Source organism: Lethenteron reissneri, chromosome 68 (assembly GCF_015708825.2).
Source record: "Lethenteron reissneri isolate LAM-NWPU_2019-01 chromosome 68, ASM1570882v1, whole genome shotgun sequence".
Classification (NCBI taxonomy): domain Eukaryota; kingdom Metazoa; phylum Chordata; class Hyperoartia; order Petromyzontiformes; family Petromyzontidae; genus Lethenteron; species Lethenteron reissneri.
In genome coordinates this window covers 245,622-260,261 of record NC_083846.1, presented here as the reverse complement: position 1 = coordinate 260,261, position 14,640 = coordinate 245,622, and the positions used below count along the sequence as shown (strand labels likewise).

The window sequence follows — 14,640 nt, the reverse complement described above, 5'->3', positions numbered from 1 at the left end:
TATGCTGGACAACAGGAACAGTGTGTTGTGGTGGTTGTTGTTCTGGAACCGGAAGGGGAGGAAGAGCCAACAGAGGATGGCGTGACGAGGACGACGAGGACGTGAAGAGACGGGTGCCAGAAAGATGTGGCCGCGACTTGCATGTTTCTTGTGGGGGGCTGGAGAATCTCACCCCCCCCCCAATTCCGCCGCGCTGCAGTAGAGGGCAGCACCCTCTTGCTGAACTGCCTCTGAGTATGGGTCTCTCTGGGTATGTGGGTTTCTATTGGTCTCTATGGTTCTATACGAGTCCCATTGACTCGGACAGAAATACAATAGACTCACACAGAGACGCACAGACTCACAGAGAGACCTATAGACTCACACAGAGACCCACAGACTCACACGAAGACCCACAGACTCACACAGAGACCCACAGACTCAGAGACCCATAGACTCACACAGAGACTCACACGGAGACGCACAGACTCACAGACCGACAGACTCACACAGAGACCCATAGACTCACACAGAGACCCACAGACTCACACAGAGACCCACAGACTCATACAGAGACCCACAGACTCACACAGAGACCCACAGACTCACACAGAGACCCACAGACTCACACAGAGACCCACAGATTTACATCAAAATGTATACTGGACTCACGAGACATCTAGATTTACATACACATCAAGACTCATAGACATATTGAAGGCAATACTGTATATATGGCGAGGCAGAATCTTGCATTCGTAGTATATTTATTTAATTCTCATGAAGATCATCACGTACACCGCAATCTGAATTTTATATATTTTTTCAAATCTTTAAAATTCCACCTTTGTAGTTGCAACACAAAATCACGTCGTGTGTTTCAATCAACTCCTCATGGTTCCTTTGATCATTGAATTCCTTTCATTTAACCGGGTCGCAAGTCACCACCAGCTCACGAGCACAAACACCTCGCAGTTGAGAGCACGTGCCAGGCGTCCGATCACCGACGGATTCCCCGCGGGGACAGCGCTGCACCTCCCAACATCCCCCGCTGCACCTCCCAACGTCGGTGAGTGTCGGTGAGTGTCGGTGAGCCCCCGGTGAGCGTCGGTGAGTGTCGGTGAGTGTCAGTGAGTGTCAGTGAGCCCCCGGTGAGCGCCGGCGAGTCCCGGTGAGTGCCGGTGACTTGTGGTGAGTTCCGGCGAGCGAGCGCGGCGTTCACATGGTGAGTACCATCTTGCCGAGCGTGGGGCTGCCGGAGACGATCTCGTCGTGGGCGCGCGCCGCCTCCTCCAGCGGGAGGCGAGTTCCCACCGCGGGACGCAGCCAGCCGCTCTCCACGCCGGCCTGCAGCGCCGCGGCGCTCTCACGGCGCTCCTCCTGCAAGAGGGGGCGGGGGGCAGGGTCGTTCTAAACAACGACTAAACTATGCTCCTCCTGCAAGAGGGCGGGGGGGGGCAGGGTCGTTCTAAACAACTACTAAACTATGCTCCTCCTGCAAGAGGGGCGGGGGGGCAGGGTCGTTCTAGACAACTACTAAACTATGCTCCTCCTGCAAGAGGGGCGGGGGGGCAGGGTCGTTCTAGACAACTACTAAACTATATTGATGTAACGACTAAACTATGTTTTGTTCTACGAGCTGCCACGTAGCTCAACGGAGTGGCTTGTCCCGCACCTCGCTCAGCGCGCTTGGCTACGTACGGTAGAAAGTGCAGCGTACGCACGTCCACACAGGTGCGGTGGGGGGTGCGGTGGGGGGTGCGGTGGGGGGTGCGGTGGGGGGTGCGGTGGGGGGTGCGGTGGGGGGTGCGGTGGGGGGTGCGGTGGGGGGTGCGGTGGGGGGGCGGTGGGGGGGTGGTGGGGGGGTGCGGTGGGGGGTGTGGTGGGGGGCGGTGGGGGGTGCGGTGGGGGGTGCGGTGGGGGGTGGGGTGGGGGGTGCGGTGGGGGGTGCGGTGGGGGGTGCGGTGGGGGGTGCGGTGGGGGGTGGGGGGCGCTCACCGCGTTGCAGTTGAAGAGGCTGACCCCCATGACGTGCAGCTCGCGCATCAGCGTCTCACGCGGATTCATCTCCACGGCGCCACGGCAACCGATGATCTGGGAGGGAGAGTTGGTGGTGGGTGGTAGGTGGTGAGTGACGGTGGACGAGTGGTGGCTGGGTGGCGGTGGGTGAGTGGTGAGTGACGGTGGGTGAGTGGTGAGTGGTGAGGTGTGTGGCGGTGGGTGGGTGGTGAGTGTTAGGTGTGTGGTGAGTGGTGGGTGGGTGAGTGGTGGGTGGTGGTGGGTGGGTGGTGAGTGGTGAGGTGTGTGGCGGTGGTTGGGTGGTGAGTGGAGAGTGGTGAGTGGCAGTGAGTGGTGAGCGGTGGGTGGGTGTGCGACGGTGGGTGGTGAGTGGTTAGGTGTGTGATGGGTGGTGGGTGGTGAGTGGTTAGGTTTGTGGTGGTGGGTGGGTGCTGAGTGGTGGGTGGGTGACAGTGGGTGGGTGGTGAGTGGAGAGTGGTGGGTGGGTGGTGAGTGGTTAGGTGTGTGGTTGTGACGGTGGGTGGGTGGTGAGTGGTGGGTGGGTGGGTGGTGAGTGGGTGGTGAGTGGTGGGTGTGGCGGTGTCACTCTCCGTGCTGGAGTGTCTGCCAGAGAAACGTCTCACCACCACGCGGCCGTTCTGCCCCAGCAGCTTGAGGTCGCTGGGAAGGTTGACGTTGGCCAGCATCTCAAAGACGACGTCCACGCCGCGCGGGTACAGCTCCTGACCGCCAACCGGCACACACCATCACGCTATTCACATTCTAGTCGACTGTCACCAAAGTTGTTTCGCCAAAGTGATGTCGTGTGAACAGAACGCAGGTCGGTTGTTAATATCTGAAATTGTTATCTTCGGCACGTACCACTGCTACATCTTGTTTTATTTTACCGCACGTCTGTGAAAAAATAGAGCTTCATAGCTCATCGGATTCCTCCAGTAGGAAGAAATATTCTCATTCTAATTGTACCAGGTAAGTTCCTACTGAGCTATGAAGTGACCTGACCATCACGAATGATAGCTCAACAAAGTGGCTTCTCATCAACCATCACGTGGAGAATATGTATAGCAGCAGCCAAATCTAAACTTGACCACGGGGAGTTTGCGAGATGTTAACTCCCTCGCCTGGTATGCAGGAGGTCGTGGGTTCGATCCCGACCCTGACGCCTGCTGTTGCTGTATATTTGGAGTTTGCGTGTCTCTCTCTCTCATCATCATCACGGTGGCTAGGAGATGTTAACTACCTCGCCTGGTGTGCAGGAGGTCGTGGGTTCGATCCTGACCCTGACGTCTGCTGCTGTATATTTGGAGTTTGCGTGTCTCTCTCTCTCATCATCATCACGGTGGCTAGGAGATGTTGACTCCCTCGCCTGGTATGCAGGAGGTCGTGGCTTCGATCCCGACCCTGACGCCTGCTGTTGCTGTATATTTGGAGTTTGTGTGTCTCTTCCCGCCGTGGTCATGTGGATTTTTTTCCGGGTCCTCCGGTTTTTCCCTCGACATCTAGAATCGACGTCACCGTGCGCTCAGAGTATTTGGCTGCTGCTATCAATTTCCACACGACGACGACGATGATGACGATGATGACGATGATGACGAGCCAATTGGTTGAGCGATCATTTGTCATGGGCAGGTCGCTTCTGAAAAACAGCTACACAGCTCACTGGTAAAATAACATTTTGTTTTTATCAGGCGTCAAGGGTGAAGGGTCGAACCCACGACCTCCTGCATACCAGACGAGGCAGTTAACACCTCGCCACCAATCGACGGCGTGACGGACCACTCGCCTGTATGCGGCCCACGTATCCATCCTCGCGGTGGTCGAAGGTGCTGTGGGCCCCGTGTTTGGCCACCAGCTCTAGTCCCTCGGGCGACCCGGCCGTGCCGATCACGTGCGTGCCCAGCGCGCGCGCCATCTGGCACAGCGCAATGCCGACCTGCGCTCGCACGCGGCGACGCATTTTCTTTTAACGTTCAAAGCCAGGACTACGACGTCGTAGATTGTGCGAGCGTGCGTGTGTGCGAGCGTGCGTGCGAGCGAGCGTGTGTGCGAGCGTACGAGCGTGTGTGCGAGCGTACGAGCGTGCGTGCGAGCGTGCGAGCGAGCGAGCGTGCGTGCGAGCGTGCGAGCGTGCGTGCGAGCGAGCGTGCGGCAAGGCTCACCCCGCCGCTCGCTCCGTGGATGAGCACCGTCTCCCCCGGTCTCGTCGCGGCCCTTCAACCCCACGGACACACAGAGACACGTCCCGTCGGGACATCACGGATCGTTGTTAAGCCATCATTTGTGATAGCCAGTTAACAATATAGCTCAGTGGGCCCTACCTGGTGAAATAAAAATAGTTCCTAGTTTAGTCTGCAGGAGGTTGTGGGTTTGATCCTGACCTTGGGGACACCTGCTGTATATTTGGAGTTTGGGTCTCTCTCTCTCTCTCCTTGGCCACGTGGGTCATCCGTTATTCCCCACAACATTTAGAATCAACGTCATGCGTTTAGAGTATTTCGCTGCCACTATGAATTTCCACACGGTGACGACGACGACGACGATGATGATAAGCCACTTACCGTCATCATAAACTAACTACACACTCCCAGTGGGGCCTTACCCAGAAAAAGAAAAAAAAATTGCTTAAAAGTTTAAGGCAACTGGAGTGACATCACCGCTGTTGATGCCCATGATCAGACGTCCAGCGATGTTTAGTTTAATTTAAGTTTTAGAAACTGGGGCCCACTGTAAAATCTCCCCCCCACCCCCCCCGGCTCTCTTCGTAGCTCAGGTTCCCCCGGAAGCCCCCGGACCTCGGTGCAGTCGCACCGCCTGCGCTCCCGATGCCCGCGTCGCCGCGGAGCCGAACGCCGGGCGCGTTTACTTTTGCACGAGGGCGCGGTAAGCGGTGAAGTACGGCACGCCCAGCGCGGCGCCCTGCGGGAAGTCCAGCTGGGCCGGCAGCGTGAAGACGCGGTCGTGAGCCACGCACACAAACTCGGCGTAGCCGCCCTCCGCCAGCGCCGTGTATACGCGGTCGCCCGCCTGCTCGCAACACCGAAGGTAAAGGTCCCCCCGTGAAGCCTTCAAGACAGACTGCGTGTGAGCACGAATAGAGGCGGCTAAACGGGCGCGGCTCGATCTAGGGGAAGAGATGGAGTGATGACTTGCCGATGACCGGTACGAGCGGTGTCAAGATCGGCCTCTGCGGAGGAGGCTCGTGAAGGACGCTGCTACTGGGCAGTTGGAGGCAGTCGCCCTCCAACAACAACGGAGGGCGGAGGAGCGACGCTCACAACAACGAGCGGAGCGCCGGGTGGCTAAAACACGGCAAGTTGACACAGTAGTGGGCACAGGTGGTGCATCGGGTAGTCATCTCAGTCAACCAATGGCACCACCTTGATCTATCCCGTGACCTCCTGCCAGTGGGCATTCGACACTTCACATGGCCTTAACGTGCACCTAGCCTGGCACAAGCGCCGTGGTGACATCACCGCAACTTAGTGGCGCATGGCGGTTGTTTGTTGAACTTCTTTCGCACCATACGTAGCCAACCGTGCTCATCGGAGATGCGGGGGGAGGACAACAATCTAAACACAAAAAGCAGCTCTAGAGGATCGAGTTGTCACTCTAGACGGTGGAACACAAAGACAAAGATCCCCCGCGCGGCCTTCAACAATTACCAAGACGGACTAAACCCGCAGTGGTTAGGAGATGTTAACTCCCTCACCTGGTATACAGGAGGTCGTGGGTTTGATCAAGACCCTGACGCCTGCTGTATATTTGGAGTTTGAGTGTCTCCCTCCCCGCGGTTGCGTGGATTTTTCTCCGGGTCCTCTGGTTTTTCCCTCCACGTATAATCAACGTCACGCGTTTAGAATATTCGTTTGGCTGCTCTACATTTCCACACGATGGTGATGATGGTGATGATAATCCACTTCGTTGAACTATCATTTGCGATAGGTACGTCGCTTCTGAAAAAGATCCACATATCTCAGTGGGGCCTTACCTGGTAAAATAACAAGTTTAGTGTTTAGTTTAACCCGGTCATATACAATACAAGTGCTATGCACTGGCGCCATCTGTTGGTGGAGGTTACGATTGTTTCAAATACTAATTCTTCGTCGGGAAATTTTATTTGCCATCAGCCATCACGAAAATTGTTGCGTGCCAATAATGAGAGTGTTTGTTGAGATTTAAATTAAACTACTGCTATCACAAATGATAGCTCATTAAGTGGCTTATCATCGTCATCACGTACACATTTACATAGCAGCAGCCAAATACTCTAAACGCGTGGTGACGTTGATTCTAAACGTGAAATGGAGGACCCGGAGAAAGATCCACGCCACCACGGGGAGAGATAGAGAGACACGCAAAGTGCAAATATACAGCAGGAGTCAGGGTTGGGATCGAACCCACCACCTCCTGTATATCAGGCGAGGGAGTTGACATCTCTCCTGGCCAAACTGCGGCACCCCAATGTGCCACAAGGTCCACAGCAGAACAGAATCTCTCTCCTACAACCCAGGCCGTGGATCGCCGCTGATCTAACCCGCACACACAACAACAACCAGTTTAACACGTAGTAATAGTAGTAGCAGGGCTTTCGCGACACCAATATTATCCATAAGTTTTTTTTGGGTTAGAGCGTATAAAATATAATAATGGCTTTAAACCCGTAACCACCCAACACAGCCAATCGGCAAGGTTTGTCACGTAAACAATGCCTGCCAATAAGTTACTAGTTCGGCACTAGCCGGTGCGTGGTTTGGAGAGTAAACCCACTACAACATTCACATGGACGGGTTTAACGACACGTCCATAATCACTCGATCTAACCCAAAACAGAACCTCTATTGTGGAAAACAAAAAGACAAAGTCCACACCCCCCCCCCCCACCCAGTCACGTGGCCCCCACCTTGAAGGAGGAGATGGAGCGGCCCACCGACTCCACCGTGCCGGCAACGTCGCCCCCCGGGGTCCAGGGCAGCTCGGGCCTGCGCGTGTGCGTGCCCGTGCGTATGTACGTGTCCACGGGGTTGACGCCGCACGCACGCACGCGGATCAGCACCTGCACGCGTTGGTGACGGGGTGGGGCGGGGGTCATGGTGATGGAAGGTGGGGAGTTTATAACTCGTTCGCTCACTCGTCTAGCTGTCCACACACTCACTCACCCAGTTGCTCACTCACTAAGTCATTCACCAATTCACTCAAGAACTCACCCAGTCACTCGCTCACCCATTCACCCACCCAACCACTCACTGACCCAGCCACTCACCCTCTCACCCACCCACTCACCGACCCACACATTCACCTACCCAACCACTCACTCACTTACCCGCTTACCCACCCACTCAGCCACCCACTCACCCACCCACTTAAAATGTATTATTAGAGGCAGTGCAAAGTTCAGGACCGTATGAGTCCATGCGTGGAGGAGAGAGAAAAGAGAGGAGAGGGACAGGAGAGAGAGAGGAGAGAGAGGGATGAGAGACGAGAGAGAGGAGAGGGAGAGAGTGAGAGAGGGAGGAGAGAGATGGAAACAGAGAAAAGAGAGGAGGGGGAGAAGAGACGAGAGAGAAAAGAGGAGAGAGAGACGAGAGAGGCACTTGAGGCTCGGGCAGGTTAAGACTAATCGATCATGGACCAGGCGATGACATTCGTGGAGCCAGGCAGGCAGTTCGCCAAGGATTCCATCCGGCTCGTGAAACGCTGCACAAAGCAGTTTCAGAAGATCGCAATAGCGACGGCAATTGGCTTTGCCATAATGGGCTTCATCGGCTTCTTCGTGAAACTCATCCAAATTCCCATCAACGACATCATTATTGGCAGTTCAGATCAACAGGAGTTCTACTTTAAAAGAGATGCTGTCACTTCTGGAGTTAACTTTATATCGTCAACAGTGAAATGCCATAATGTTGCAAAATGTGTCCAATGTTTTACCAGCCGTTTTTGACATTCAGTTTTGTCTTGACTCATGAATAAAGCCCATGTGAGTGTTGTAAAAAAACGAGAGGGAGGAGAGAGGGGGAGGAGAGAAAGAGGGAGAGGAGAGAGGGAGGAGATAAAAGAGAGGAGGGGGAGGAGAGACGAGAGAGAAAAGAGGAGAGAGAGGAGAGAGCCGAGAGATAAAAGAGAGACCTCTTTGTCGTTGGGCGAAGGAACGGGAACGTCCGTCTGCAGGCGCAGCACGGAGGACGGCCCGAACTCCCGCATGCGGATGGCCCGCATCACTCGCACGGCCTGCTGCATCTGACACGCACACGGAGCCCGCGGCAGTTGACGTAGAGGACCGTGCCACCCGACTAACACGCCGAGTTACGCGAAGGCAATATCAGTCGCGAGCGGGGAATCGAACTCGGGTCGTCAGGGTTCGTGGGGCGGCGCCGCTAACCGTTGCGCCACCGCTCCCCCGCTAAATGGACACGTGACGCACACGCACCCAAAGTGAAGTGGGCGGCGTGGCCGGCGCCTGGCTACATCCAGTCACTACCAGCAGCAGCACCACGTGTCTGAGCAAAAGGTCAAGAGGTTAACCATGGCCAGAGTCACCGATGCCGCCAAGAGATGCCGCAATGATTGCGACAGATGACACATCGACCTCTCAAAGCTCTCCTAGAGCCTCACCACCACCACCATCTCGTCACAGACCTCTGGAAGCCAACCAAATGCCGTTCTCCACCCTGCTCACGTGCGCCACCCATCACCACCTCCTCACCCTGCACGCCACGTGTCCCAGTTACGGCGATGATGAGCCAACAATGTCTGTGTGTCCCGCGCGTGACGTCACTCCACATCGAACAGCCCCCCTCATTAATAATCATGACGAGGTGACGTCTTACAAATGGACACCCCCCGCCGCCATTAATATTAATTAGCGGGTGACGTCACTCCACATGGGGGGGGGGGGGGCGAGGCGCCTCCTCCCCCCTCCTCGGCGCCAACTCACAACCCTCACTCACAAGGCAGAACCCTCACGTCACGTGGTCTCCGTCACGCTGCTGTTGAGACATCGAAGTAAAAAGGACGTCGTGACGAACGAGGGATTATCACCGTCACATGTAACAGGTCTGTGTCACCGCACCCTTACTAATTGCACACAAATTGATGCAATGAATATCAAGTTTAGGATTTACTCCAATGCACCCGTCCTTGGACGGGCAAAAGTCTAGTGAAGTATATTCACGACGCATGTGTTGTGTTTATTAACACGACAAAAACCCTGAACACGACTGCGTTTCAGCTCCCGCGGCGGGAGACGGACTCGAAGTCTGGCGCCTGTGGGACAACTCAGAGTCTCAGAGTCGTCTGCTGGAGTTTGCTGGAAGTCAAATCCCTCTCGGCAGTGATCTGTCGCGTGCGCGTGTCAAGGTGAATCGTTGCACGTGTGCGCCACACCACGTGCTTGACACGTGGTGCGTGTACAGGTGGACACGTGGTGCGCGTGCATCCCAGTGCGCATGCGTCACCTCACAGCTGCGTCAGAGGGACAATGATTCGGGTCGTGGTGGGGTTACATTTGACCATACTTCACCACGCCGGTGAGCGGAAGCAATCAATTGGCGTGGTGCCGTAGAAGTGCAGTACAACAATGGGCGTTGTGCTCCAATGGCCGCCTGATGTCCACTGCCCCGCAGCAGCAAGCCTATAGCACCTGTTATGCACGGACCCGGTGGTGTCGCTACAAACCTGGTCACCCGAGTTCGATTCCCGCTCACGGCCAACACCGGTGACAGCGATTATCTGAACAGATCTGAGGCCTCCCCTAGGTCGACTCAGCCTCAAATGAGTACCTGGTGTAGCGGTGTGTAGTCAACATCGCCAGCACTGGGGGGGGGGGGGGAGAGACAAAGGCGGCCCGGTCGTGGTGCCGGCCTTCAGAGGCCCTCCTCGCTAACAGCACTTGCCCCTGCAGTCTGCTGAGGCTACCCGGGGGATCTTTGTCTTTGGTTACCCGTCCAAGCAGCTTCCCAGTCCCACGAGACTTCTGCAGATTTCACTTCGAGATCGGAATCGCGAAGAGGCTTGTTAATGTGCTCGATGTTTAACAATAATTAATATTTAATTTGCTTTTAGAGGCACTGACCTGCAATTGTTATGGAGGCCTTCACCCAGCAGTGGACAGAGACCACGGCTGCCCTGATGGTGGATAACCGTGCACCTTGTGGAATAATGTTTTTTAAACAAATGTACGACGAAAACGAAGCGTATTGTGTGTTAGACAAACGCGTGCGACAATACCCACGTGCCCTACTGTACAGCGGCACTGCAGCGCGCTCGAGTTTGACGCGGATCGTGACAGCGCCCAGAGGCGTCAATGCGTCGATGCTGCTGCGCGCTGCGTGGCGAGAGAGAGTTTGTCGCTGAGAAGGATCGTGGCCATGGTTGACAATGGCGAGCTGCTGAAGGTGAAACACTAAAGACGGTGGTGGTGTTGGTGGTGGTGTTGGTGTTGTTGGTGTTAGTGGTGGTGGTGTTGTTGGTGTTGTTGGTGTTAGTGGTGGTGGTGTTGTTGGTGGTGTTGGTGTTGTGGTGTTGGCGGTGTTGGTGGTAGTGGTGTTGGTGGTGTTGTTGGTGGTGGTGTTGTTGGTAGTGGTGGTGTTGGGTAGTGGTGGTGTGTTGGGTGTGGTGGTGGTGTTGGTGTGGTGTTGGTGGTGTTGTTGTTGGTGGTGTTGTTGTTGGTGGTGTGTGTTGTTGGTGGTGTTGTTGTTGTAGTGGTGTGTTGTTGTTGGTGGTGTTCGTGTGGTTCGACGTTACCTCGGACACGTCGTGGTGCCTCCTGCGAGGGCAGCAGCGGTCGTGATCGGAAATGGAGCAAGGTGAGAGCGCCCCCCCACCCCCTTGCCAGATACGGGAGGGAAAACCTCCAGATTCATGCAAAATTCTTCCCAAGCCGGACTGGTCAACCATTAAAACAAAATGTGTAACCAGGTAAGGTTATGAAGCTTTTTTTTTTTAAAGCGACCTTGCTACCACAAATTAGAGGGTGAGTGTGTATGTGCATTGGTGAGTGAGTGGGTGAGTGAGAGGGTGAGTTGGTGAGTAGGTGGGTGTGAGTGGGTGAGGGTGAGTTGGTGAGTAGGTGGGTGTCAGTGGGTGAGTGAGAGGGTGAGTGTGTTATGCATTGGTGAGTGAGTGGGTGAAAGGGTGAGTAGGTGACTTGGTGAGTGGGTGAAAGGGTAAGTAGGTAAGTGGATGAGTGAGAGGGTGAGTGTGTTATGCATTGGTGAGTGAAAGGGTGAGTAGGTGAAAGGGTAAGTAGGTAAGTGGATGAGAGGGTGTGTAGGTGAATTGGTGCGTGAGAGGGCGAGTTGGTGGGTGAGTGAGAGGGTGAGTTGGTGAGTAGGCTCCAGCCCCCCACCGCCCGCTTTGTCTTCCTCATGCAATGATGCCGCATTACTTTTCAGCCCCCCAGCTTTCTGTTTGCCCCCCCCCCCAACTATGACCAGACCCTCCTTATCAATCATTCTTGTTTTACTGCATCAAAACTACACTACCACTTACAATAACCCATATCTTAATTTTAAATTATCATGCTCTGTACAATTGTATAATTGCTGTTAGTGCCTTGGTAATGGTGCTTTATAAATCTAATTAAGATGAGAAGAGATAAGTGTTCAGCCTTGCCGGCACTTTTATTCAAACCGCAACAATGGATAGCTTGTGCCCCCTGTGTGCCTACAGAGCGGTGTTCTTCATTGCCTTTAGTGCCGCCCCCTGACATGCAGCCCCCATCACAACACCGCATGTGAAAACACCCCCCATCATCGTGCTGTCAAAGCCCCAATGGTTTCATGTGTGTCGACCCTCACACTGATGATGTCTTATCGGTGAAAGTGGCCCCCCCTCTGAAAAATATAGAAAATCACTGCCATGACCAGTTGGGCCAGACATAAAAAATGTAACCAAAGCTGAAGAGAGAGGAGCAAGTGGATGAGAGGTTACACGCAAGTTCACCTCTTTCCTGTCTACAACGTCTGAAAGTTGCAAGGTGGTGGGTGTCCCCGTTCACCGTGGAATCTCGCAACGCGCAAGTGGCTCGGCGTTCAGTTTATGTAGAGAGGCACAGCAGTCGCGCCGTCGTTTTTAAAGACGTTGCTACTCACCGCAGAGAACCGTCGTGACACGACCGCCGAAACTCTACAATAGCTGGCACCAAACTGTGCCACGCCCTCCCGCGTGGCCTTGTGGGAGCCTCAGCACCGATAAAGTTATTGTTTCTAGATTTGAAGCTTTCGTGACTGCAAGGATTCATACTCTTTGTTTTTTCTGGTAAAGTCACGTAGGTAAAAAAATAAAATAAATGAAAACAACTAAATTAAATCACGACGTTTCGGAGGCAACACAAGCTTCCGTCTTCAGGTGGAACCGTTACAGCCAAAAGCACTGTATTAAGTTATGATGACGTATATGAAAAACAACTTAAAATATAATACATGTATGTCCGGAACGGAAAAGGGTTGATGACATCCAAACCATTAACGCAAAGCGAGTGGGGCTCAGGCAGGATGCGTCACGGCTAGAAGGGACGAAGATGATAGCCAATGGTCAAGAGTAAAAACGGAGTGGCAGCCAAGGAATGGAACGTGTCCGAGAAGACGGCTACCGTGGAGATGAAGCGATGAAATCGGCTCTTGTGCAGGTGGTGGGTGGATTGTTACGTCGCAGAATCATGGCTGCTGCTGCTGCTGCCGATGATGACGACGACGATAATGATGATGACCACAGGGGTCGTTGGTAACTACAAACGATAACCGTTGACTCCCCACGGGGACTGCAGAGCTCGGACGATTGTAGGTGCCGGCTCATCGTGCTGCTGCCTTCCCGCTCATCTGTGGTTCCTCCACGCACCTTGGAGGTGTCCCCTCTGTTCGAGAGCGAGTTCACTATGTTTTTATTATACCAGGTAAGGCCCCACACTGAACTGTACTATCTGTGATAGCCAGTGACCTGGCTATCACAGATAGCTAGAGCGAAGTGGCTTATGTGGAAATCTATAACAGCAGCCAGATACTCTAAAACGTGATGTTGACTACCCTGCCTGGTATGCAGGAGGTCGTGGGTTTGATCACGACCCTGATTCCTTTATATTTTGAGTTTGCATGTCCATCTCCCTGTGGTCGTGTGGATTTTTTCCGGGTCCTCCGTTTTTTTCCCTCTGCGTTCAGAATCAATGTCACGCGTTCAGAGTATTTTGCTGCTGTAAATTTCGAGATTGTGAGCCACCACTTGGTTGAGCTATCATTTGTGATAGCCAGGTCACTTCTGAGCTACATAGCTCAGTGGACCCTTACCTGGTAAAAAACAAAATAGTTAAATTAGTTAAGGTTACCACAAGCAAATATATATTAAAAACACACCGTGTGTGTGTATGTGTGGCTTTAATTGTTGTTGAGGACAATGAGCCAGCCGGGGCAAACCACCCCACCGGGGGAATCGGAACCGGCGCCGCACGAGCGTCGGCCACTAGCAGTAGGAGAGGACCCTGGTGGAGGCAAGCAGCTGGCGCAGGGTGGACGTCAGCGCCGGCGTGGCCGTGGCGGCGGCTCGCATTTCCGCGGGAGTGGAGTCGCGCGCGGCCAGCAGCGCGTGGCACAGCGTCGAGTGAAGCTCGGCGCCATCGGGAAGCTCGTCGGTGAAGGCCGGAGCCGACTCGGACATCCGCAGCCGGCACGACCGCTCGGCCGTCACCAGCAGCAGGCCCCAGGCGTCGCCGCCGGCGGCCTCCTCGCCCTCGCGCACTGCAGCCCAAAAACCAGAAAATGCGATCAAAATGATATGTTATAAATAATTCTCATGAAAACCTACAACTATTAAACGAAAAACTTTTTTATTTTATCAGCCAAGGCCCCACTGAGCTATGTACCTCTTTTTCAGAAGTGACCTGGCTGTCACAAATGACAGCTCATCATCATCACCGTGTGGAAATGTATAGCAGGAACCAAATACTGTAAACGCATGATGTTCATTCTAAATGTGGAGGGGAAAAACCGGCGGACCGGGAGAAAAATCCACGCAACCCCGGGGTGAGAGAGACACGCAAACTCCAAATATACAGCAGGCGTCATCAGGGCCGGAATCGAACCCACGACCTCCATATCAGGCGAGGTAGTTAACCCTTTCCCATTCCGATGACGTATGTGTACATCAAAACGAAATCAGAAGGAAAAAAAAACTATCAGGACCAAGGCTCCCACAAGGCCGTGCGCGAGGCGTGTCACAGTTTGGCAGCAGCAGCTATCGTAGAGTGCGGGCGTGTCGCTGGAGTTCTCCGCGGTGAGTACAATGTCTTAAAAAACAACGGCGATATTACGCCGCTCTAAGTACATTTAACGACGAGCCGCTTGCGAGTTCCGGGATTCGGCGGTGAACGGGACACCCTCACCCTGCGACTCGCAGAAGACGTCTCGGATCGGGAAAGGGTTAAAGAACTTCTAGCCACCGTGGATGTGTGCAGTGCACGTGTCACCTGCATGACGAGCTGGTGAGCACCCCTGGTCGCATTCCATCGGCTCCAGGAGAAGGAGAAGTTTGACACCAGCAGGGCCATCTGCTCGTAGGCCCTGCTCTCTGCCTGCGCGTCCTGGTGGTGTTAGAATCAGAATCATAATATAGGTTTTTGGGTCAGATCACGTTATTTATAAATGTGTCGTAACCCTC

The 14,640-nt window shown here is 54.2% G+C and overlaps 3 protein-coding genes across 3 annotated transcripts in view; 1 reads left to right on the top strand and 2 right to left on the bottom strand.

Annotated features, from left to right (window-relative positions):
* Positions 1-729: 729 nt before the first annotated feature.
* LOC133360435 (zeta-crystallin-like) lies at positions 730-10,889 on the bottom strand. The gene is made up of 9 exons (XM_061579159.1): positions 10,738-10,889; positions 8,122-8,232; positions 6,899-7,051; positions 4,862-5,022; positions 4,158-4,209; positions 3,782-3,931; positions 2,622-2,720; positions 1,978-2,073; positions 730-1,359 (listed from the first exon to the last, which is right to left on the bottom strand). Exons 2-9 carry the CDS (start codon positions 8,230-8,232, stop codon positions 1,198-1,200), a joined length of 984 nt encoding a protein of 327 aa, XP_061435143.1. The 5' UTR covers positions 10,738-10,889; the 3' UTR covers positions 730-1,197.
* On the top strand, positions 7,622-7,984 carry LOC133360437 (protein transport protein Sec61 subunit gamma-like). The gene has a single exon (XM_061579161.1). It carries the CDS (start codon positions 7,622-7,624, stop codon positions 7,934-7,936), a length of 315 nt encoding a protein of 104 aa, XP_061435145.1. The 3' UTR covers positions 7,937-7,984.
* Positions 10,890-13,446: 2,557 nt separating the features above from the next.
* The window catches only part of LOC133360287 (epidermal growth factor receptor kinase substrate 8-like), a 58,333-nt gene continuing 57,139 nt past the window's right edge, over positions 13,447-14,640 (bottom strand). The window contains exons 12-13 of the mRNA XM_061578930.1: positions 14,443-14,563; positions 13,447-13,721 (exon numbers count right to left, since the gene is read on the bottom strand). Of these exons, the coding sequence (XP_061434914.1) occupies positions 13,447-13,721; positions 14,443-14,563 (396 nt within the window). The remainder of the gene's footprint in view (positions 13,722-14,442; positions 14,564-14,640) is intronic.

Coding starts and splice junctions, on each gene's coding strand:
- LOC133360437 (XM_061579161.1), top strand. CDS start 7,622: ATGGACCAGGCGATGACATTCGTGGAGCCAGGCAGGCAGTTCGCCAAG.
- LOC133360435 (XM_061579159.1), bottom strand. CDS start 8,232: ATGCAGCAGGCCGTGCGAGTGATGCGGGCCATCCGCATGCGGGAGTTC. Junction 5,023..6,898: donor GCTCCATCTCCTCCTTCAAG/GTGGGGGCCACG, acceptor TGTTGCGAGCAG/GCGGGCGACCGCGTATACAC. Junction 1,360..1,977: donor GCCTCTTCAACTGCAACGCG/GTGAGCGCCCCC, acceptor CCCCTCTTGCAG/GAGGAGCGCCGTGAGAGCGC.